This window comes from Pipistrellus hanaki (genome assembly GCF_964339955.1).
Source record: "Pipistrellus hanaki genome assembly, chromosome: 10".
Classification (NCBI taxonomy): domain Eukaryota; kingdom Metazoa; phylum Chordata; class Mammalia; order Chiroptera; family Vespertilionidae; genus Pipistrellus; species Pipistrellus hanaki.
The window spans coordinates 19,419,258-19,445,242 of record NC_140512.1 but is presented as its reverse complement, the minus strand read 5'-3'; the positions used below and the strand labels follow the sequence as shown (position 1 = coordinate 19,445,242).

General features: G+C 34.3%; 1 protein-coding gene across 8 annotated transcripts in view; it reads left to right on the top strand.

The window, feature by feature from the left end:
- The window catches only part of MAGI2 (membrane associated guanylate kinase, WW and PDZ domain containing 2), a 1,098,541-nt gene that overhangs the window by 535,912 nt on the left and 536,644 nt on the right, over positions 1–25,985 (top strand). For all 8 annotated transcript variants that reach the window (XM_084897036.1, XM_084897035.1, XM_084897034.1 and 5 more), the window contains one exon: positions 19,351–19,470. In XM_084897036.1, the coding sequence (XP_084753162.1) occupies positions 19,351–19,470 (120 nt within the window). The remainder of the gene's footprint in view (positions 1–19,350; positions 19,471–25,985) is intronic.

Below are 25,985 nucleotides of genomic sequence, written 5' to 3'. Positions count from 1 at the left end.
ATTTCTCTGGGGTAAATGCCCAGGATTACAATTGTTGAGCTGTATGGTAGTTGTTTGTTTAGCTTTTAAAGAAACTGCCAAATTATTTTCCAGGGGGGGCTGTACCATTTTACATTCCACCATCAACCTACGAGTGTGTGATCTAGTTTTTCAGCATCCGCGCCATAATTTTGTGTTGTCGCTATGTTTTATTATAGCCACTGTGATAGGTGAGCAGTGACATTTTATTGTGATATTCATTTGCATTTGTGAAATTGCTAATGACTTTGAACATTTTTTCATGTACTTAGTTGCCATCTGTATATCTTTTAGGGTAAAATGTATCTATCAGGGGGCCATTGTATAATTGAATTATTTGATTTATTTTTTCCTGTAAGTCTTGAGTTTTTTTATTTTTTTTTTCTAGAAGCTAGTCCTTTGCCATCTATGTGGTTTGCAAATATTTTCTCAGTCTGTACTTTGTCCTTATAAGCTCTTAACAGGGTCTTTCATGGAGCAACTGCTTCTCATTTTTGAAATCTAGTTTATCATTTTTTCTCTTCTATGGGTTGTTTTTGGTGTGAAGGTTTTAGGTTCTTTTCCCACCTGGGACACATCAGGAGGCAGTTGATCTATTTTCTTTCTTTTAATTTATTTTGCATAATATCATGGTGTTGGCATGTAAGTCCAACAGAAGCTGAATAAAGTGATATATTGCATAATATCATGTTGGTATGTAAATATATTGATGTTTTACAGAGAGGAAGGGAGATAACACACTCATTTAATATTACTAAATAATATTGTGTCCTGTTTTATGTTTAAAATATTGATTTCTTAATTTTGGGGTTGGAAAAGTTGGGGGCATCTTATACATGGGGACATGTTATACATGGGAAATATGGTAATTCAGATGTTGGTATGCTTGAAGTTGTCTCAGAGGCTCCTTACACTATCTTCATATTTTTCGATTCTTTTTTTTTATTTTTTATTTTCTGGTTGGGTATGTTTTGCTTCCTCATATTTCAAATAGTTAATTTGATTTTCAGAATCATCTGCTCAACTATTAAATTCCTGTATATTATTCTTCACTTCAGTCAGTGTACGCTTAATTTCTGACTGAACTTTTTTCATTTTTGAGGGCATTATCATTCAGATCCTTGAAAGTCTTATTAAATCCCTTTGAGGTTTCTAAAAGATTCTTGAGTAACCTTATAACTGTGGTTTTGAACTCTAGATCCAGTAGTTTGCTTTCTTCCATTTCTTCCATTTGTGACATGTTTCTTTGTGCATTTTGGCTGCTTCCCTGTGTAAACCCTCCTCTAGTAGTGGTTATTGTCTGGTTTATTCAGAGCACAAGTGTTGTTGGTGTTTTTTGTTTGTTTGTTTGTTTTTTGTTGTGTTTTTTTTTTTTGGGGGGGGGCTCCTACCTCTTCGCTGTTTTCTCCTTTATTACTAATTTCACAGCAGGGCAGTTGTTACCAGAAATCTGGAATAAATAAGTAAATTACCACTTTTACAAGTATCCTCATACTCTAGATATATTTGACCTTAAAAGTACATAGAACAATTATAACATTGCCTTGATTTAGGGTACTTTAAGATATCTCACTGCCTCGAGTGTTTATTTTATCCTAATTAAATACAATAAATGTACATTTTTTAGAGTGAGCATAATTTGTTCCATTTTTAGGATAGAACCCCAACTCTTGATATATCTAACTACTGAAAGAATCATATTTATGGGAACTACTTTTCTTGGTTTGGTTTCTGCTAAAAACTCTCCTATTTATGAGTTCTCTAATTTGGAAAAGTAGCCTACAAAAGCAATGTACATGCTAATTAAGCATTCTGAGCTTGGGATTCTAGTTGTATATTCCTATAAGAATGCTTGCATACATGTCCATGTCTGTATGGGTTAATAAAAAAAAATGAGCTTGCTTATCTGGTTACAAAAGTAGTCGCTTTTTTGTCATTTTTGTGACATTTCATCGATGCAAATATCAAAAGATAAAAGAACCCAGACTTTTGGTTGACTTTAAAATCAATGGCTCTAAAGCATGTTATAAATATGTTTAACATGAAGTCATCTATGGCTTTAAAATAACAGTACACACCCAGAATGTATTTAACAAAAAAAATAGAGAATTTAATACAAAGCACATACGTTGTTTACAGTGACTAATCTGAAATAGGGAGTGATACACGCCCAATGAATCAGAACAATGTAGGCATCGAAGCAATTCACTTAGCAAGAAAAAAAAAAAATTCTCTTTTGTTTCTATTACCTAAGTGAGCCAACTGCAAAGGCAGAAAGTTTATATGGGTGTGTATATACGTGTGTCTATCTGTGTTTATTTTTACATTTTGTGTTGTTGCTTGAATTATTTGAAAGCAACTTCAAATGCACAGGAAGAGTCTGGAGGGCTTGCATCATCAGTCTGTTTAAGGGTAAAGAATCTACTACCGCATCAAAGCTACTTCAGAGCCTCAGGGGGGTGCTGTTTCCAGGATATGCTATGATTGATTTGAAATAACATGAAATGATAGATACCACTAAGAATCTTAAAAGATGATGGAGTGTATTCTAAGCTTCATGAAATATGATAAAGGTGCCTTGTCAAGGATTGCTAAAAGCCTCCTCGCTAGAACTCCCTGAATCACCACTGACAATGCATCTGTTTCTTGATTGTGTTTGAGTAGCTGCTTGGCAGTGTGAGGTGACACTATCTGGGTACAAAGAAACGGAAGTGACTATTGTGTGTGTGTATTGTGCTTGTTAGCCAGACGCCATCATGTCACCTCAAACAGAAGAGTATTTAGAGCTGAGCAGGGCTTAATTTTATTTCAGTATGCCTATATTGCTTGTATCTTTTTGTTACATTTGAAATGATTAATAGCCAGCAGCCATCCTTAGTGAAGGGAACACAAAGACTCCTGCAGATATCATTATTGACTTGGAATGACAATGATATAGTTTCATTATAACTGCCCATAAATATTTTAACAAAAAGCAACATCCTCTCCACCTTTGTACTCTCCTGTAGGTATTTTATTAAAGGCTCTTTCTCCTTTAATTCTTCACTCAAGAGGCATTCCCAAGTTAAACTGCCTGACTCTGAAAGCCTATTTTATCCTGGATTCAGTTCTTTTGGTTCGTTTTCTTTGCCAACTCCCATGGAAATGACACATGGGACTTTTGCTTTTGGAGACCCCTCCAAAATGTTTTGTTTCTTACTTGTAGCACCAAATGACTGTCTACCCCTTCTCTGAAATGATAGTTCAGACAATAGGAACATACATCATTTTTATTATCATCTTTTTTTTAGTATGTGCACCTGAGTCACTTTTCTTGGGCTAATACCCAGGATCTCTCATGCAGTAGAATTAATGCTTACAATTGTTGGTCAAAATCCAAGCCCCTAAAAGAAAAAAAGATAGAGACCTGGCTTTCAAGAAGGAATGAAATTTAACGCTCACTGAGTTACTGACTTTACCTGCTTTAGCCAGGCTAGGATCTTCTAACTCTGTGTGTGGTTCATGGGTTAGGGCATCAGCTGAGAGCTTGTTAGAAACACAACCTTAGGCCATGCCCAGGTCTACTGATGGAAAATTTCACCTTAATGTGATCTTAAGGAGTCTCCTGTGCACATTAGAATGAGAAGAGTGCTGGCATAAAGCATTTAAAAACACTTTCTCATTTAATCCTCACAGCTCTTTCACAGTGTTGGCATTATTATTTCCATTCCACAAATGAGAACTACCAGGTCTACGGAGAATAAATAATTTACTCCATCCCAGAGGCTAACTGACTTCTTTTCTGTATACCACTGCCCCCATCTGAGTGACTTTATCCCAGTAACAATAGTGATGGCCATGCCAAAGTATAGGCCTTTAATAACCTCCAGATAATTTGACAGCTGGGTCACTCCAACTTATTGTGACAAAAAGTAAAATAAAAATAAAAAAATTAAAAAAATTGACAATTACTCTCCTAGCCAGGTTTAGTAATAAAGAAAATAGTTTTATTATTTTTAGTCATACTTCTGTTTTGAACTCAATGGTATTAACTTCTTTAATTTGCAATTTAAAAAATTCACTTAGATTTCTATCTGAACAACTTCTAGCTGCTATCTTCACAAGCCAAATTCAGCCTCCGACATTGAAATTTGGCTGTGGTAGTAGATGTTCCAAAAACGGTGCCACTGAATCCAAAAGCAATTCCCAAGGTGGAGTTGTGAAAGAAAGTTTGACTTCAGTGGTATGCTGGAATAAGTGTATGGACTCCTATGATGTAAATACTCATTTCCATCCTCAAATATGACAGTTTTATTTTTAGAAATCGTTTAAAAATATAAAATTTTAAAAAGTGTCTTTTCACTTTTTGATCGCAACTCATGCATTCCCAAGAAAAAGGACCAGACATGAAACAGTAGAGATGAATGATTTTTTTAAAACAAGCCTTTGAGGGAAATAGAACGAGTGCCACTACCTACCTGAAACAAAGTTTAACAAGGTGCTCAAGAGCAGCAAAGGGCAGCCAGTCAGCATGTTCCAGCTAAGGGAAATGAGTCAGCACATTGGGCCTGGCCTGAAAGCCTGTCACGTAGAATATTGAAATGTGTAAGAGAATGAGTTTGCCAGACTCTTGAAGTCATGAGACTCGACACCATGGTGAAAACTGTGTAAACCTGCAACGTATCAAATTTCAATAGCAAAATATTTTGACTAACATCAACAGACTTAAAACTATATAAAAACTAAAGAGGCAACCATCAGGATTCCTGAAAACAAAATAAATTTCACTCTGTTTTTAAATTTTCAGAATAGACAGAAATCAGTTGGAATTCAATTAAAGCATTTCACTTTTCGGTGATAAATCAAAATTACTGATGCTATCCAGAACTCTGGCTGATGGACATTACAATCACCTGGGAAGCAATGACTGGGCACTACCCCCCAATTCTGACTTGATTCATTGAGGGTGTAGCCTCTGATTTTCTAACCTCTCCAAGCGATTCTAATGTACAACCAGAATTGAGAGCTCCTACCCTAGATGATGCTGAAATGAGTGATAGACTAGTGAAGGAAGACACAAGTTGTTGAAAGAAAATATTAAGGATTGAACATATTTCAGGCAATAGCTATTGTATCTTGGGAAGTAAGACTAACAAGACCTAGAATGTAAGCATGGTGTATAGAGAGCTCTTCTTTTCCTGCTACTCCGATGTACTAAGCATTTTCAATTAGCCATTGAAGATAGTGAGGAAGCATTTTTTATATTTAGTTTTTTCTATTGCAAGGATGCTGCAGTGTACACCTTTGTATATACATATGGGAGTCCTTGGGAGAATATCTGTATGATAAATTCCTAGAGGTAGAATTATTTGATCAAAATATTTATACATTTTAAATGTTATTATTTCACTATTGTCAACTGCCCATCAATGAGGTTCTGGTAATATATATCCAAGTGACATCAATTTCAACCTGTGTCTAATTATAAGTGTGGGATTAATTATACAGCAGAGACAATAAATAACCAAGAATATATTATTTTAAGAAGAAGGGAGAATATTTGAAGAGAAAGTAATAGTTTTGAAAAAAAAATGGAGAAAGGAAATGAGGTTATGTAAGTGTGATTGTTGGGCAGTGCTTAAGGTTGCTTTGAGCCTGTCATAAATTGTCACATTTTCTTTCAAGTAGAATTTGGCTGTTTTCTATAGGCAAGGAAAAGGAGTTAGATTTAGCAATCTTATTTTCAGCATTGTATTTGGGACCTTCCATTATATTCTTCCATAGCTTAATAAAGGAAAACTATTGTTATAGTAATGATTATGTTGCTAAGCATATTCAATAGAAAAACATGTTCACAGGAGACATATAAAAATATTTATTGTAGCATTCCTTGTAATAGTGAAATTTGTCATTGATGCTCATTAGTAGCAGATAAATAGATTGTGATAAATATATGGTAGGCTATTATGCGCGTACATGTATACATTTACAAAATTGCTGTCTTCCTATATAATTTGACTTTTATTAATGTAGCATTACTCATCATAAGCATTTTCACACCATAACATAATTATAAATGTTATTTTAATGGTACTTAGTATTTCATTTTATTTATGTATCATCCCTTACTTTAAGCCTCTAGAGTGGAGAAAGATTACAATAATCACCTGAGTATATCCCAAAATTTAAAAATTTTAATATTTTTTGTCTTTGCTCAGATCTTTCTATTTTTAATAAAACATTGCAGATACAGTTGAATGTCCTCCATTATACCCGGCTTTAAATTTTCTTCTTGACCCATTTTCCTCTATTGTCCTTCAAAGATACCATAATACTGGATTTGCTATTTATAATCACACATTTTCCCATAATTTTGCTGTATGTGTACAAGTTGTACACATTTAAAAACTATGTAAATGTTATTTTAACATATGTTCATGTATGTGTATATATGTACATATATATGTATATGTACATATATACACATATACATATAAATATATAAATATTTGCAACTTAGTTTGCTGAGTATTTATCAGAAGTTGATTTTTTATTTTGTAAAATATTATTTTCATATGTTTCTGATTAAATGGACTATGTATGTGTTTATTAATCTGGTAAAATGTATAGATTGAATTTTAATGTTAAAGCAACTTTGCATGCCTGCTACAAACTTCACTTGGTCATTATGCATTATATTTTTTACATATTGCTGCATTTATTTGCTAAAATATTGTAACAGTTTTCATACATATAAAAATGTTGATAAGAGATGTTAATCTATGATTTTATTTTCTTGTAATTTTGGCTTTGTTTTGGTAATAAGATAATACTGGCCTGCTAAATGAATTGGATATTGTTGCCGCTTCAGTTTTCTGGAGTTAGTGTAGAATTTGTATTATATCTTCCTCAAATGTTTGATAGAATTCACCAGCAAAGCCATCTGGCCCTGGAGTTTTCATGGATGGATAGTTTTTAACTACAAAATCACACACACACACACACACACACACACACACACACACACACTTTTATACTATTCAGACTGTGCATATATTCTTAAATGTGCTTTAATTATGTCAAGAAATTTGTTCATTTAATCTAAGTTGTCAATTTTATTGGCATAAATGTATCAATACTATGCCATTGATAAGATTTTAATTTCTGTTAAATCTGTAGTGATTTCACTTCTTTCATTTCTAATATTGGTCATTTGTGTTTTTTCTATTTTCTTGAGGTCAGTCTGGCTAGCTTTATCAGTTTTATTGATCTTCTCCAAGAACCAGCTGTTGGGTTTTATTGTTTCTCTATTACTTGGTCTTTATTGTCTGTTACTCTGATCTTTATTATTCCCTTTCTTTTATTTTGGGTTTAATTTGAAGAAGGTCATGGAGAGGATATGATCACCTGTTGACCTGCAATCCTTACTTGGAGGCTCCTCTTCTCTCCCCTCCTCCCCTCTTCCCCTCCTCCTCTCCTCCCCTCCTCTTGTAATGTATGTTCTGCCCACTGTTCCCACAGGAGGAGCATTTACAAAGATGCTCCCTTTAACCAGCAGTGTGTTGTTAAGACCATCTGGATGGTATATGTAACCTAACCCCGATAAGGCCTCTATATAAACGTCTAAGATTGTGGCTGGCAGGCATGGAGATCTACTTATTGTGGGACTGACCAACAGAAGCGTCATATGTAAATTTACTTGATTATTAAATCTGCCACCTACCAATCCAGAGTGGTCTGCCTCTTTGTTCCATCTCTCCTTGTCTTCCTTGCAAGGGACCAGTTTGCAAACTAACATTTGCTCTTCTTTTTCTAGTTCCAGATTTGAGACCTTTTTAATGTTCTAATATAGATGTATTGAATTATAACTTTCTAATTATTGATTTATTACCATTTTACACATTTTGTTATACTGTGTGCTCATTTTTACTTAGTTAAAAATAATTTCTAATTACAAAGTTTTCTTTGACCTCTGGGCTATATGGCAATGTGTTGTTAAGCTTCAATACATTTGGGACTTTTCCAGAATCTTTCTTTTATTGGTCACTAATTTAATTTTATTATGGTCAGAAAACAATTTTTTTTGTTTCTTCCATACTAAAGTATTAAAACTTGTATTATGATCCAGATGTGACCTTGATAAATTTTCTTTATTTCATTATTATTATTATTATTATTTAATTCTTACTCGAAGACATTTTTCTATTGATTTTTTGAGAGAGCAGAAGTGAGAGGAAAATATCAATGTGAGACAAATACATCAATTGGTTGCCTCCTACAGGAGCTCCGACCAGGGCCTGGGCCAGGAGCAACGTGCCCTTGACTGGAATCAAACCTGGGACCCTTCGATAGGCAGGCCAACACTCTATCCATTAAGCCAAACTGACTAGGGTGGTAAATTTTCTATATGCACTTAAAAAATGTATGCCATGCTGTAGTAGAGTGGAGTATTCTATAAATTTCAGGTTAAGTTGGTAGATAGTGCTGTGCAAGTTCACATCTTTACTAATTTTCTGTGTACTTATTTTATCAATTATTGAAAATGGAGTATTGCAATCTCTGAGTATAATTGTGGAATTGTCAGTTTCTCTTTGAAGTTCTATGTTTTTTGTTGAATGCATTTTAAGATTTATATGTCCTCTTGATAAATTGACATCTTTATCATTATGAAATGACCCTCTATTTCTTAATATGCTTTGCTATGAAGTCTACTTTTTCTGATGTTATTATAGCCTGCCAGCTTTCATTTCATCTTTGTGTAGCATATTTTTTTCTGTTCTTTCAGTTTTACCTTATTTTTGTTGTTGAATTTGAAATGTATTACATATACTATGAGGCTTATAGTATCAAGTTAGGACTTAATTTTTATTCTAGTCTGGTGATCTTTGTCTTTTAATTGCATATGCATCTCTTAGAGGTTGCTTTAAGCTTTATATTCCACACCTTAAACTTATCATGTCAGCCATGAAGTACTGTGCCATTTCACATACATTATCAGAAGTTTACCATAGTCCACTTCCATTCTCCTCCCCAGCCTTTGTGCTAATGTCATTCATTTTAATTCACTGTATGTTAAAAATCTCATTATATATTGTTGTATTTGCTTTGAACTATCACTTATCTTTCTAAGATATTTAAAAATATATTTTGTATTTATCATTTCAGTACTGTTTTGAAATCATTACTATAGAGGTGGCTGCAGTTGTATGTATCTTCATAACTTGATGGCTCCAGATGATAGACTAATTTAAAAAAAATACATTTTTTTCTTTTTATAAGCCAGTGTAGGCACCAAATAAATATTTGTTGACATGTCTAGAAGTCACATTTAAAAAATATATATATACAAATATATATACTAGTATATATATATATTTTATTCAGAGATAAAAAGAAAGAGAGAGAGAGACAGAGAGAGAGACAGAGAGAGAGAGAGAGAGAGAGAGAGAGAGAGAGAGAGAGATCAATGATGAGAGAGAATCATTGATTGGCTGCCTCCCTCATGCTCCCCACAGAGCCTGCAACCTGGACATATGCCTTGACTAGGAATCGAACCATGACCTTATAGAGTTCATAGGTCAACATTAAACCACTGAGCCATACCCGTCGGGCTAGAAGTCACATTTCTATAATGTGATTTATAAAAGGGAAACATGATCTGAATATCTGAATATTTAAAACTTCATCTCATTATTAATATTTTATAATTTATTGTGAGGAGTTTACTTTTTTGCTGCTCAGAGCTCTAATATATTTCCTTTAAAATATCTGTAGGTTCACAGACTTACAAGTTTGGGCTTTTCATTGCAAAACTGTTTCTCCTTTGTGTTTACCTGCTATGTTATTTATAATCCTGAGTTATGCTCCTGGATATCTCTATCCGAACTCAGAAACAGTTTAGATGATGGCTGAGTTCTCACTGCTTCTCCATAGGATATTTGACTTCTAGTTTTATTACTCTCTTAGGGCAGACAACAGACTCTATATAGGGCCGTTCATGGCTGAGAGTGGAGTGCCCTATTACATAGGGGCCTGGCCTCTGCAGCTAGACTAACTGGGTTTGAATCCTGACTTTTGTCACCTACCAGTCCTGTGATTTGGGCTAGTTATTCAAGCTGTAAACTAAGTAGAATGCTACCCACCTTATGAAACTATTAAAATAAGTAGAAGAACTAATGCAGGAGTAAAAGAGTAAAGTGCATAATATAGTGCCTCACACAAGGTTAGAACTGAATTATTATTAATGCTTATTAATATTAGTATTTACACAAGGAAATGTCTCATATAGTATTTTGCTATATTCATCAGCCACATCTTTTTATTTTCTTTCCTTTTCTTTGGTTATTGCTTTGTTTATAATAATTCAGCTGAAGTCTAGGTTGTTTTTTTTTTGTAATAAGGAACACCATCATTTGATTTATATATTTGATGACATGTAAAATGCATTTGAAATCTATCTGGCATCTAATGGGTACCCATTAATACCATTTCCCAAAGTTCTTTTTTCTTTTCTTTCCTCTATGATCATTTGACATCTGTATACAGTACTTGAGAACTTAAATGGGTACAAGTTGGTCACTAAGTAGATGATTTGTGCCACATAAAATGACAGGCATTTCGGTATTTTGAAATTCTTGAATAGTTATCTGCCTTCTTACCTTCATCTGAACTTTCTAATATTCTGTAACCTCTGTATTCTATGATCTACCTTGGTCATTTCAGAATATATAATGCCTTAGAGACATATGGTGATACTGAAATTTAATGTCATTGCAAGATTCTAATAGAGATAAAATGATAAAGTTATGATCCACTAACTCTTCTATGCAAGGAAGGTCAGAGAGTAGAGTGTCTCTGCATTGCTCAGGGGTCTGGTAGTATCTGTGCAGTTTAGTTCTGGCCCAGGTTTACATGAGGAGAATATAAAAGCTTCTAAATATCTATTGTGTGTATAAAAAGGAACTAATCTTTCCTTTCTCTTAATCCAGTATGTAATTTTGAAACATTATATTTTAATGAGTTAAAACCTCTTTCTATTAATCCTATAAAATATCAGATATAGAGCATACCTAAATTAAATATGAAGAATTAAAATCAAATGTTTAAAATGGAATTAATTGGGAACAAAAGGGGAATTCATCTTATTTTCTCTTAAAAAGGTTAGGGAATTAATAGTCAACTCTGGAACCCTGAGATTTCGGTTTTCTATTCTATTTTATCAGTGAAAATGCAGTGTTCCTTTATCTTAGAATTAGATTTATTAGACACTGTGACAATGGATTAAAAAAAAAAAGCCAGTAATATAGCTATCTAGGAATCTGGTTTTACTTGGGTGAATCATTTTATCTAGTCATGTCCATGAGCAGTGGATTATTCTGGACTGTGAATTTTCAGGAATGTACACAGCTAACATTTTTCAACAATCCAATGGATAAGATTTAGGTTATTAATTCTTTGTCTCCAAAGTAGGGATGATTCAGATGCTATATAGCAATTAAAAATTCAATCACTTTGTCTTCGCTTTTCATCAGTGTATGGGTGCTTATTGTCAGTGGTCAACAATGTCTTGGTTCTGTCAATAATTATGTTTATTTAGTGTAGGGCTTAAAATTGAAAATGTGTATCCATGTGTAAACTTAAAAGATGATCACTGCAAACATTGGCTATCTTTCTTTCTCAGTATCATGGCTTCTGAATGCAAGCCATTAAGGACGATAAAAGAAACTGACTTGCGAATGACATTTCTCACCTCTATACCTTGTTGTGCTGTGTTTGCCCCAGGGACATAATTGTGCAAGTGAAATCATGCAGTTGATCAAAAGATACGTTCATATAAATAATTTGTTCCAACAGAGACCTTTATTTTACAATGCATGTTGTCCATCCCCTGATTTAGTCTGATTAGAATAGTTGTAAACAAACTGTAATTTAACATTTAACAATCAGATACCTTGAGGGAGGGAAATAACATGACCATTTATTTCTTGCTTGTTAGAGATACACAGATTTTTCCATTTGTACCTTCTATTTTTTTGTATTCACTATAGTTTTTTTCCTCAGTGTAAGCCATCTTCAGCTTGATGTCGTGTTACCATATTATCATTTATCACTCCTGGCAAGCTATATCAAAGCCTCCCATGTCTTTCAGAATATAAGTCACATTGTTGTACACATAGGACCAGTTTAGTTTGAATTACTTCAAATAATAAGGAAAGTTCTTTTTAAGCAAGCATACATGGAGATCAGTCCATTATTTTCCAAATTCAATTAACTTCTAAAAGAATGATGAAAAAGTAATGTGTGGTACGGAACTGAGCACTGTGGTGATACAGTTTATGTCTCATCCCTCTGTTCACCCATATACCTGCAATGGGAGAGTGTCTTGTTTCCTATGAATCCAGCACATAACAATAGACTATTTTAGGACCAATGCCAAGATCATGAACTACATGCTTTATGAGTTGTTTTGATTAAGTGAATGATGAAACTTAACACTGCTTTTAGTTTGGGTTTCCAGAGATGTGATTTAGGTGAGAGCACTGGTTCTCAAATTATTGTCCCTGGGCTAGCAGCATTAACATCACTTGGGAACTTGTTAGAAAGGCAGATTCTCTGGCCCCTCCCAAGAATTACTGAACAGGAACTCTAGGTGTGACACTCAGCAAACAAATCCTCCATGTGATTTTGGTGCATCCTACCTTTTCAGAATCACTCCTTTGGGTACGATGCTGCCTCAATCCAAACTGCTAAGATGTGAAAGAGTAACTGGTGCCATATGGGATATTAGTCTGAACTTTTATATACAGAGACAGTGAAGAAGAGGTTTTGTCCTTCAAAAACTTCTATGTGTCTGAAAGATACACAACATTATTAGTATATGTCAGCAATTTTCAATCTTTTTCATCTCATGGCACATATAAACTAATGACTAAAAATCTGTGGCACACCAAAAAATGTTATAAATCTAAATGTTATAATGTTTGCTCATCTGACAAAAAAATTGGTATAATTTTGATTCATTCACACCAGATGGCTATTGTTGAGTTGGCTGATGTCATTTTTTTAAAAATGTATTTGTATTGATTTCGGAGAGGAAGGGAGAGGGGAACAGAGTTAGAAACATCAATAATGAAAGAGAATCATTGACCGGCTGCCTCCTGCATACCCTCTACTGGGGATCTGGTCCGAAACCCAGGCATGGACCCAGACTGGAATCAAATCAGGACCCTTCAGTCCTAAGGCCCATGCTATATCCACTGAGCAAACCCAGCTAGGGCTGTTGTCATTTTTTTTATTTGACAATCTAAGGGAAAAGAGGTCAGTGCCCCTGACTAAGTAGGTATTACATGTTTTAAAATTTTTGTGGTACACCAGTTAAAAATCACTGGTATGTCAAGGTAACTTTAAACAATAAGTGATAGAACACTCTTTTAGCAAATAAGAGAATTTTTAAGTACTTACTAAGGTTTAGAGCAATACACTGTTAAGATAATAAGTCACGCCCTGGCCCTTGCGGTTCAGTTGGTTAAAGTGTCCTCAGGTAAATCTCAAGGTCTCCGGTGTGACTTGTGTTCAGGGCATGCACCCAAGTTGCAGGTTCAATCTCTGGCAGGGAGGCAACCATCCATGTCTGTCTATCTATCTGTCTGTCTGTCTGTCTCTCTGTCTCTCCCTCACTCTCTTTCTCTCTAAAATCAATGAAAACATTTAAAAAAGAAAACAAGTCAAAGTCATCACTGGCATTTTACAAATGTATATGTAAAATCATAAGTGTTTTACAAATATATATGTAAAATCATAAAATATACATAATGTTATTTTGTGGCAAGAAATAATTCTTTATACAGAATAGGTGATTGATTGAATCAAATTTGAAGTTTTCTTTTCTGACCTTAACCCAATCCACTCCATCAGATGATAAGAAATCTATAAACTCAGATTGCTTTATAATCTATCACATAGGATTCAATTATCTAATCTGTATTATTTGCTTTGCTTGCTTTAGCTCTACACATAAAGTTATATTTCTGGATTTTACATGATTGAAAATGAATGTGATAAAACTCAAGGCTTGGGCTGATTATGTAAAGATTGATTGGAGGCTTCGGCCAAGGAGTCTCCTGACTGTTTTTATTTGAAGTACACACTAGAATCCGGTGATGATCACACTTGCTAATGAGTAAGTGACAAACTAAGGAAGTGTCTTCAGAAATCTAGGAGTAAGTTAATTAAAGGTCGAATCCAGAGGAAGTCACTGTAGCTGTCAAGATGTATTTCCTCCAGCTTGCAGCTGAGAAACAGTGGGAATAAAGAGAGAATATATTCAGAAACATGCACAAGAAAAGAATGCTGTTTCTCAGATTTTCAAACAATGACCCATCTGCTTGGAACATATTGACTATTAACAAGCACTTCCCACTTCATTACTTTAGCAAATATGTGCCGGGTGCCTGTGAAGTAGCGGGCACTGTCGAACTGTCAGCACATCAACACAGATGAGAATAAATGGCTGCACTGACCATCACTTACCTGTAAGTCAGCGACTGTTTTTTATTAAGACTAAGAAATATTAGAAGGCCCAGGGAAAATGTATTTAGAATTACATTTACCACAAACACCATACTCTTTCCCTTCTAAGGTAATAGAGGCAATGTTCCTTCATTTAAAAAAAAAAAAATAGTAGAATAAAAAATTTCATTGGCATCCTCTGTTGCCATGGTAACAAAATGATAAATGGCCTTCATGTGCTCTCACGATGTATCAGTAATAAAGCTAACCATTTGGGAGCAAATTCATTCTCTCCAGACTTGTCTTTTGAGCAGAAATACTGTATGTTTTTATTAACTCATGAAGGCGGTACTATTCATGCACTACTTAATGTAACAATTATTAAGTTTTGGTTTTTTAAAGAAATGAAGCAAGAGGAGATAAAACAAAGACTCGATTTAGTAGCATTTCCTCTACTTCTGCTCTATTAAGTTTTCCTTTAGAAGAGTATTCCAGAAGACATAAAGAATGAAGCACATAAACCATAATTTGAATAATAAAATTTATTGGACTTTTCTAAACACCACTCAGGAAAGTCTCAGCCAAATTTAGAAGGATAATGAAAGGTGAGCTTCAAATTTAGCTGTTGATGAGTCCTCTGTATTTCTCCTTTTATCCTCTCTAGCTTCCACCCTATTGCTAATGCTGGGTGATTACTTGCTATCACTGTTGAGTCTGACTTTATAGTCACTTCCCTATTCATAATCTTTTGAGTTGGGAAAGTAACTATGCTTATTTTAGCATAAAGCTGAGGTCAGTACCTGCTTCAGGAAGTTCAGCTGAACAATTTCTAGATATTAATTACCTTTAGCTACATGTTAACCATTGTGAGCACTTCAGTACATTTTGGATTCTTTGCCTGATTTTTAGAATCATATTTCTTTTCAAAGGAATGGTCATAGATCACCAATTGCTTTCTTCTTTAGCCAATTGCCTTTTCTTTCTGGTGCTAATTGAATTAACACTAACTAATATATATTTTTCTTGGACACATAAATCTAAAATAACCTTTTTGACGTTTGTTGTTGAAGGGCTTGTGTCTTTCGCTAAAATTAATTGACCCTGTAATCAGGTTTTGTGAGCACTTTCATATTTTTCAAATGATTGCACAAATGGTAAAAACCCAGCCTTGCAATCTAGTCCATAGACTCTCCTGCTCTTAAGTATCAGTCCAACAAAACACAAAGGACCCTTGTAAGTATAAACCTGGTGTCCCACATATTAGTATGTAATTCAAAGGAAAACATTTATATCTCAACTTATATATCTTTATAGCCAGACAATAAAAGGGGTAGTCTATGTCTTTGATCATATTTTTCTTTTTCTTTTTAAGAAGTGTTAGCCAAAATGGAAATGAATTCATTTAAAGCTTTGATTATAATAGATCTCAGAGTTATTGTATTATTAGTACTAGTGCTATCAACAATGTTATTGTATTATTAGTAGTAGTGCTATTAACATTATTAAAGAGGACTGAAGTGATAGGAGATAAAACCATAGTGTTCATGACTTTACTTTTCATAAAAACATTTCAGATATACTATTTACTTCATTACATGATAAGAAGGCTGGTGATCAACTAAATTTGTGACCACATACGTAAAATGTTCAAACAAAAATAATGCAGATATTCTGAATTTCAATTCTAAGAATCTTTCTGCTGTACCATCTTCCTTTAAAAATGGGGGGCTCTGTGCAGGTAAATCAAAGAAAAGTGTGTGTGTGTATGTGTGTGTGTGTGTGTGTGTGTGTGTGTTGCTTATAATTTAGTTTCAATAATTAAGCTTGTAGAATTGTAGAATATTTTAAATATCTGAATATGTAACTTTGATAAAAAAGAGAAATTACCCTTGGCTGGTGGTGCACAATGGTTAGAGCACTGGCCTAAGCATAGAAGGGTTGATGGTTCAATTCCTGGTCAAAGGCATATGCCTAGGTTGTAGAGTTGGAGCAGGTGCGGGAAGCAACCAATCGACATGTCTCTCTCACATTGATGTTTCTCTCTCTCTCTTCACCCTCTTCCACTGTCTCTAAAAATCAATGGAAAAAAATCTCCTCAGGTGAGGATTAGGAAAAAGATTTAAACTTTGAAATGAGAAGGGATTTGTTTTAGTAAGATAGATGAATGTTACAATTAAAGGTGAGATAATGAAGATAATAGAGGCAAAACTTAGGAAAATTTAGGAAATTTGATTTCAGATTATATTCTACTCTACCAAAAAGAAAATGAACTATTATCTCCTGCTGAAAGTCCAAGAAGTTGAGTATTAGAAAATCATTGGCATTGTGACACAGAAGGAAGAAGACATATAAAAAGATTACCACACATTGGTAGAATCAGACTTACAGTAGATAATCTGAATTTGTAGGTTATATATCAGTGAAAGTTTATGGTTTTCTGTAACAACTACAGATTATGAATGAAATAGCTAATAAACATGGGGGCTTATTAAGAGTCTGTAAGTGGCGAAGGTGAACTAATAGAAAGAAGATATTCTAGGTTGTTCTCAGTCCCTTAGTAGTTAGAGAGGCAAAGGAAGCCAACTTTGGGGAATATCTGGAGAGTTTAAGAGACTGGAGATTTTAAATAGAAAGAAGAAAAAAATGAGAAAAGAGGATGGAAGATGAATATTAAAAAAATAATTGCAGCATTTGAAATCACAGTGTAGAAGTTCTTCAAACAATAATGAAATAGATCAAATAGGCAACCAACATCAAGGAGGTCAACAGACACTGGTGACATTGATGCAACCACTGGGAATCTATCTCCAATGCAGGAACTCAGTCACGTGGCCTCAAGATACAAAGTAAAGAGGGGAAACCACCCAATGAGCCACAGTACCGATGGTCCTCCCAACAAGAGCACAACCACTAATGTGTTCCCTAGAATTTAGTGCCAGGAGTAACTCCAGTCAAGTCAGCAACCCTGGAAACTGCCCTCAAGCATGCGGTCCTGTGCTCACATTGTGTTACTGCACTGCAAGAAGTTAATTAATCAAAGCACGCAGCTTCTGAAATACACAGATAAATTAGGAAGGAAAATTGAAACTTTGCTATATGATTTTTCTTAATGATTAGAGTGTGTTCTAAATAAAGAGAAAAACAAATTGATTGCCCAAAACCACGATAAGCACTTTTAATTCACAAGGGTTAAGCACATAAAAGTCAGGATATTAAAAGTGAAGGTTCTCATAGAAACATTAATTTGACAACATTATGCATACTCAGTGTGGGAGGTTTATATTTAATAGCATAAAACAGTAGGGAATGTTGCAAAATGTGACTCAGTTAAACAAATTAAAAAACAAATTCAGGGGAAAGTCATTAAACATGATTATGGAAAAAAGGAAACGCCTTCAAATCTTTGAAAACCAGTTTTCAATGAAAATTAATAATTTTTGCCATGAATCAATTTTCCTTAGCACATTGCATATTCTGACATTAGTCAATGCCTCTCAATTGCAGTTCAGGTTTGATTCTAACAGAGCAAAAGGAAAACTTACTGGCTATTTTCATGGTTTAATTGATAAAGGTTTTGGAGAGTGGAACTAAAAATTAAGGGTTTGAAATGCTTTTTGTTTAGTTAGACTCTCGATTCCAATAATTATAGGCTGTTGTTGTTCCTTGTGTTTAAGCCCCTATCCCAGTGGTCAGCAAACTCATTAGTCAACAGAGCGGCAAACCACAGCTCGAGAGCCGCATGTGGCTTGAGAGCCACAGTTTGCCAACTACTGGTTAGGATATAGAGAATATGGCAGAGATTTTAGTAAAATACTGTCAATGTACTATTACCTTGCTTATACATTTGCCTTCTGCATACTATTCTCAGGTATGTGTGATGCAAATTCCAGTCTGATCATGCAAAATGTCTTATGTAGGTGGCATAGAAAAAGAAAAGAAGAAGCTTAGGGGATGTTTAAGAAAGGAAGTGTGCCAGGAAACAAAACCACAACTTTTACTATGTCTGCATTTTGGTTCCTGCTGCTTAAACTGGAAAGCAGGTCTGGAAGCTGGTCCTGAGCTACCACAGGCTGGTTGTCCATCCTGTCAGGTTGGCCACATATGCTCCATTCACTTTATCCGTGACGCAGAGACAAGAGTATTGGACCCATGCAGTAACCTCTGGGAGCATGTCACCTCTCAGTTCAGTCAGAATTAAAGGCAATAATGAAGGAAGGAAGGAAAAAAGGAAGGGAGGAAAGAAGGAAGGAGATTGTGCTTTGAGCATTAAAACACTAACCCAATTGTAATTATGACTAAATTCTAATTATTATTTAATTTTAAGGAACAATGATTTTTGTGATTCTTTCTATGACATATAAGTTATTTGGTGCAAAATTAACAAGAGAAAACAGTCCCATTTCCTGAAAATTGACATTTTGCTAACATTTCTGTTTTCTATTGTATTTTATGTCATAGCAAAGCAGTTTACAGAACAACGGAGTTCCATTCATGGAAATGAGATATGTAAATTCCAGAGCTAGCAGGCTCCTGGCCCAGCATTCAAACCACCTCTTCAAAAAAATACCACAATGGTCTGCATTTTTTTTCACTGAAAAATCCTTGCAGCCACATTTCAAAGCAATGGACTCTTTACACATGTGATGAAGAAAAATGCTTTGTATATTTACTTTAATCTTTAACCCCTGATCTTTTCTATTTTCAAACAAATAGAAGGACACATGCAAATTGCGAGCTAGCAGGATGTACAAACAACTGTTCTTGAATATTCAGAAGTATGCTGGTATTTCTAAAGTTCAACAATACACCACTTAAAGTCTTTCATTTTTAATTTTCCTTATTCAGGCACTACAAGGCCACATAAGGAGGGTGAGGTCCCCGGAGTGGACTATATCTTCATCACTGTCGAAGATTTTATGGAATTAGAGAAAAGTGGTGCTCTCCTAGAAAGTGGGACTTACGAAGGTAAGCAGAACTCTACTGCTATATCTATTCATTGCATCAGTTTTTCCTCTCAAATACACTAAAATATCAGGTTACCGATGTGCTACTGTTGTGGGATTGAAAGCTTTCATAAGGTCATTTTAGAAAATCAATTTCCTAAACGAAGGCTAATTAATCTGAATTAATGCTACTCTTCAGATGCCAAGAGCAATGTGTATGTGTATATCCACTGAAGTATCTGTGATTTCCTCCTGAGGCGACGCTGTGATCTTGCAAATAAATTATCTTCATATCTAGGTAGCAACTGAAATAGCACAGGGCTCAGTTGGGTTCAAGTCCTGCCATGATCTCTCCAGTTTTCTCCGTTATTTCACTTCACTGGTCTTCACTTCCCAGTGGGGAAATATGATCCTGGGGATCCACTCAGCTCAAGCACAATCGCAGGTCCCTGTGTGTAGCTGAGTCAAACATGAACAACATATGAAATTGAAACCTTGAATGTGGGAAGTAGGTTTCCATGGAAAGACCTCTGTAACATGAGCCACAATCTGCCTTATTATTTACCCACATAGAATTATGTAATCTAGGTAGTATCTCCAGCCCTCAGTAGACTTAGATGTAAAAGGGGAATGATGGAATTGAAACATACAAATAAATAACACGTAACAAATTTATTCATTTAAGTAACACCTGCATGCATGTAGCTTATCTCTAATGAAATTGTGTGTTTGTGTATGTATGAGATTTTAAAATAATAAAACTGGAAAAGTAATACTTTCATTCCATCGTTCCAGTTCTTATATGTGTAAATTATATTTATATGAATTATAAACTCTAAAGATGAATCTAGTTTACTGAACTGCAATTAATAGTGAGTTATATTATAAACAAAATGCATAACATGTACACTCTTGCTTAGCCCATAAAATATCTGAGGTATACCATCAGCAAATAAGCTGTGTTTGTGAATAGTTAGGGTCTGCACTACCTCCTTCATTTACCTGCAGATGTCCAGTAGACTATAATTATTTAAGAACTCAATATTTTTAAGTTGCTAAAGTATTAAAACCTCTTTTTTTTTTTTTTTTTTACTTCACACTCCTCAGACAGTTTAGGCTGAGACATTTAGTTGTTTATTGCCAAAGTATATGATATAGGCAAAAAATACCAACGGAGAGAAAATGGTTTTATACATGAGTCTTGTTTCTTCTTCAGATTGTCAAAAATAAATGATAGTGGAGACTGATTGAAAGTATTTTAAATATTTTAAATAAAGAAGTTGTGTTAATCATATAAGCCTGCTTTAAATTATGTCTGAAAAATAATGGTCTAACTTATAGAAAGTCATTATATGAAGAAGTCAGTAATAAACAGTAAATTTTTTAGTGTATTTTCCTATGGGGTTTGCAATATTATTTAGTGGCATTCATTAGGCTGCATATTTGCAATTTTAATGTATTACATCTAATTACCTTAGCTAAATATAATATTTATATAGCAAAGAACTGATGTCTTAACAAACAGAAGCATGCCAAGAGTAGAATGATTAACAATATGACCTTTTCTCTGGTTTTAAAAATAAAAACTGTATTAACTGTATTAAAGGTGAAAATATTAAATAAAATATCCATTTTAAATTCATTATAATATTCTCATGATGAATTAGATGTCATGAAATTTAATATTAATATATTTAAATATATAATCTAGCTTAAATTTCAGGTTCCAGTTGAATTTTTGGAGACATATCCTGAAACCACACATTTATGAGCCCCAGAGTGGTTTGTCCTAAATCTTCTTCAGAGTTCTTTTCAGCATTGACAGTACTTTGCTCAGTTTGGTGCCAGTTTGAATTACCTCTGCATGCCCAGAGCTGACCATTAAGTAATAAGGCTGAGTTACATACATGACTTTGGGGAATCAATATTATTATTTACACATTATGTACTTGGATAAATAAAAAGCTCTTTTCTCAGGTCACATAACTATCTGGATAGACACCTAGGGCACATTCTACAATCTCAGAATCTCCACATTTTCCTACAATTATAATTGGGAAACTAGTGGAGTTGACATTCTAATAAAAATTACTGCTACTCCTTCAGAATTGATCCTGAGCTCTAGATTGACTAACCTTTAATATATAATTTATCAAGAAAAACCTTATCTACTTTGGTGCTCTCAGACTTTAAAGAATAACAATCATATGTTACTCAACTAAACAAATACCCTAGAACTTTTATATTTGTCACTTCTTCATGATATCAATCTTTCATAAGATTTCTTCAATAAAATCACAGTTCTATGTTCTTCCTTCTGCAGCAGTAGGGCCATTGCTCCCTTCTCTCCTACTACTGGAATATTCTCATGACTTCTTAGTACTCTTTAAAGCCATCAAAAGACAATAAAATAAATCTGTAATACCTGTGAATCCACACAAAAAAAAATAATCAAGAAGGTATTTAATTACTCTAAGCATCAGAGTAACAGACTTGTGAACCATGTGGGGTTCTTAAGACTGATTCCAACCCACAATAAAAAATAAAAAATAAAAAATAAAAAACAGCAAAGCTGCTAATGCAACTGGAGGTAGGAGGAAATCCCCTGCTTCTTCTTGCCTATAATGCTTGCCACCTTGGAGTATTTCTTTTTGGGAACTGGGCATCCATTCATTTTTCATTAGCAAAGGTGAAAAAAGACCTACGGTAGATAAAATATCTGGTTATGTTGCTCATAACTGAGAAAACCATTCTTATGATTTTTCTGTACTTCACCTCACCATTCAGTTTCAGAACAGAAAACACTAATCAGAAACGTAGTTATGAAGAAGAATATATTCTTTTAAGCATTTTCATATGTATACATTTTGTTGCATTGCTAATTTTAATCTTGGTAACAGATGTAGCTAAAATGGCATTTGGTCTTTGATTAGAAATCAGATAGACCGTCTTGAATTGCAGTTATCCCTTGCAGAAATTGACTCAAAGTCCTCGCTCCAAAGGAGCCATTCCCTTACTTACCAGAGGCTGCAGGGAAGACCTTAACGTGCGTGAGTTACCATCTACAGTTATGCCACGTGGCCCTAGGCAGAACTTCAGCAGATTCTTAAAGCCTTTCTCTGCACCACCAACCCCTGACCCAGGCTGAACACTTCATTTCAGCTTGCTATAAAACAGCTGCTGAATGGCCTTGTATGTAAACAGCCCAGAGGCCTTGGCTCTGAAGAATCATCAGGTATGGGTAAAGAGACTCTTTTCCATAACTTGGATGATCATTTTTTCACCTTTTTATGTTCAGTCAATTTTTAAAGTAAGTTAATAGAACAAGGCCCAGTGGCAAGCCTGTCATAACCCCAGGTAGCATGCACATTATGAACCGTCATGCCAGGACTGAAGTTGTAAACTCATGTGAAACACAGATCACAGAGTTCTTTGGATGAATGAGATAATTCCTTTGGGATTAAGGTCACATGCAGGTATAAGTGAGACACCAAGAGGTAGCATTAAATGAGTAGGTCTGGTTACCTAAAGGTTAAGTACTCTACCTGGAAGCATGCCTGTCTTTAGGAATTGTCCAACGTTCTGAATTTCCCAGGGTTTAAGTCAGTGGGTCCTGCCTGACATTTCTTCCAATGATCTGGAATGCTAATTCATGGTTTCACTGACCACTCCTACCAGTTTGTCTGCCTCAGCCTGTGTTCTGAATGTTGTCATGAACTAACCTCAGGTCCCATGAGTGTGCCTGGATTCTCGTTTCTTTTAATTCATATACTAAGATCATCCACAATCATGTTTCAAAGTAGTACTTCTTTAGTTTTTCTGTTAAGGAAGTTACTAACCGTAAAGTTAAATGTTTCCTTTAAATGGATATAAGCTCACTTGTAACACTGCCCCAACTTTTAAGAGAACCAAAATCAAGACCAGAAAGTTATTTTGGCATCTGACAGAAGATAGTGGAAATATCTTAATTGCTGTGATTTCTCCTATTCATGGACTCCAATATCTATGGACTCCAGCCCACTGCAAACAGCATACCTTAGTGTCTTAAACAATTTTATTACAAGAACTGTGAAATTCAAATTTTTTCATATCTGTACATAAAAGTGTGCTGTTCAACCCGAGATATCACATACATTTTTATAAAAATTTAACTATCAATTACAAATAATTTTCTCAAAAAACAATGCAGACATTCTTATGAGAGAAGAGAGATAACAAGTTTTACAAAAATTTATTTTATTGTAATAAATAAATTTAATATGAGCTTTTTCAACAAGAATTTGACACATTTATTATTAAAATTTTGAATCTATTCCCAGTCAAGCATTGAGTGATAAAGAGATATTCAATCCAAAGAGAAATCATTATTGGTGCTATAAATATCCATAAGGAAAACCATTCTTCTATCAGTCCAAGTTTCTACCCACTGAAATGTAAATAACATTCCTGAAGGGCAGATCAATGCTTTCAGTGATGTTAAAGTTGTTGTCATTCCAGGAAGCCAAAATGAAATAACATTTCTTTTTTTACCTTCTCCTTATGCCCTATTAGAAGAGAACATTTTTACTATGTAAGTAATAACCTCCATCACAACAGTAGACCATTGGAGTTTGTAGTTAAAAGGGTCCAGCTGTTACTTTATATCAAGATTGAAATACTTTTTTGTTTGTCTGATACTTGCTTCTTTTTCTTTCTTTTGCCAACATTCTTACCGTGGAAGATTCTAAGCATTGCATTTGAATGTTCATTTTAGGAACACTAAACAATTACACCTAAAGCTCACTAAATGTTTATTTTACCAGTAGAGGAACATTTAGTGAAGTTTTACATCCCTTTGAGATCTTATAATGCCATTTTTTAGTAAGTGATTCAATTTGTGTTCAGAACCACTGACAGAGAGTATATGGTTTTTGCATGCTGCTTTGCTCCTGTGAAAGGCACTAGCACTGGAGGTGTTATTGTACATTAAAATGTAACACAATTCTCTTTTGACTTGGGACTTTTGTCAACCCCGCTGTTTTCAAGATATGTAATGCAAATACCTATTTCTAAGGTGTGTGCTTTTTATTTCATGAAAGAGACTAGAGGGAAAGTGAATCAATCAATTACTAACTTAATATCATAAATTATAACAAATACAAAATCAAGGAAAATGAAATAATATTTTGCTATTACCGGAAGTATAACATTAATCAATATACTACTAGTTTTATATGTTTTAGTTCAGTTGCAGCTGAAAGAACAACTTTTTTGGAGTATATCATTAAAATAAAACCAATATTAATGATCATAAGACTCACTTCTTTGACTTTTCACAACCCATAATAAAATTAGGTAAAGTCTGGGGTTTCAAAACTGTGATATCTGGCGTTTAATTAATTTCCCTCAAGTTCATGTCTTTAATTATATTGATTTTCTAACTCCTGTCCACATTCCTATACATTTTTATCTGGGAGAAATAAAAGACACTTCAACTGGAAAATAAATCATGGGACTTATTTAGTGGGAAGAGAAATGGATGATTTTAAAACGTTGTACTTATAAATCTTTCCACTGTCTTAACAAGCATAACCTATTCTTCTTTGCTGATTAGGTAAATATTTTCAAATGCTCTGAGATGCTTTTCTGAGTGGACAAAAAATAAATCACAATATTGGTAGCAAATATTTAATAATTTTTGTGCATATTGTTCAGTTGTGAATATACACTGAGTGGCCAGATTATTATGATCTCTGAATGCATAATAATCTGGCCACTCAATATATATATAGTATATATATATTAGAGGACCGGTGCATGAATTCGTGCATGCATGGGTGGGGGTTCGAACTGCCTGCTGGTCGAGGGGACAATTTGCATTTTAGCCTTTTATTATATAGGACATATACTAAGTGGCCAGATTATTATGCATTCAGAGATCACAATAATCTGGCCACTTAGTGTATATTGAGATACATTCATAAGATCTTACAATTCGGTGACTTTCAGAGACAGTAAAATTACTCATTATGTAGTTAGCACACAAGAGAGCCTTCATCAAATTGATTACAACTGTCTTCTATTGAGAGTCCATGTTTTTCTGAAATGACATCAGCATAGTAATGACCAGTGGCTCATGACATTAGTCCTGGATTAGACATATAGCCCTTCTGAAAGGAGAAGTTCTGTTATTCCCAGTCATTCTTCATGGAGCCCTACCTGAAAAAGCTTTTTCCGAGACTTGTTTTACACATCTATGATTTGAAAACTATAACCTAACATCCTATTCTACAAACATCATTTTGGTATCTAAATTTCAAATCTGTAAAATAAAGCTGTCTAAGACTTTTTTTCTTATATCTTCTATCCTCCTGATCTGAGGGACAGAGGAATCCAGAATCCGATTGACCATAGATCTGTTATATTTCTCAGAGAGAATAGAAATCATCAAAAATAGAAACAGCAGTGCCTAATTCTTATTGCTAAGTTCTTTATTTAAAAACATAGATATCTATCTCCAACCAAGTTGCAACAGGTGTAGAAGGTTTTATGATTTAT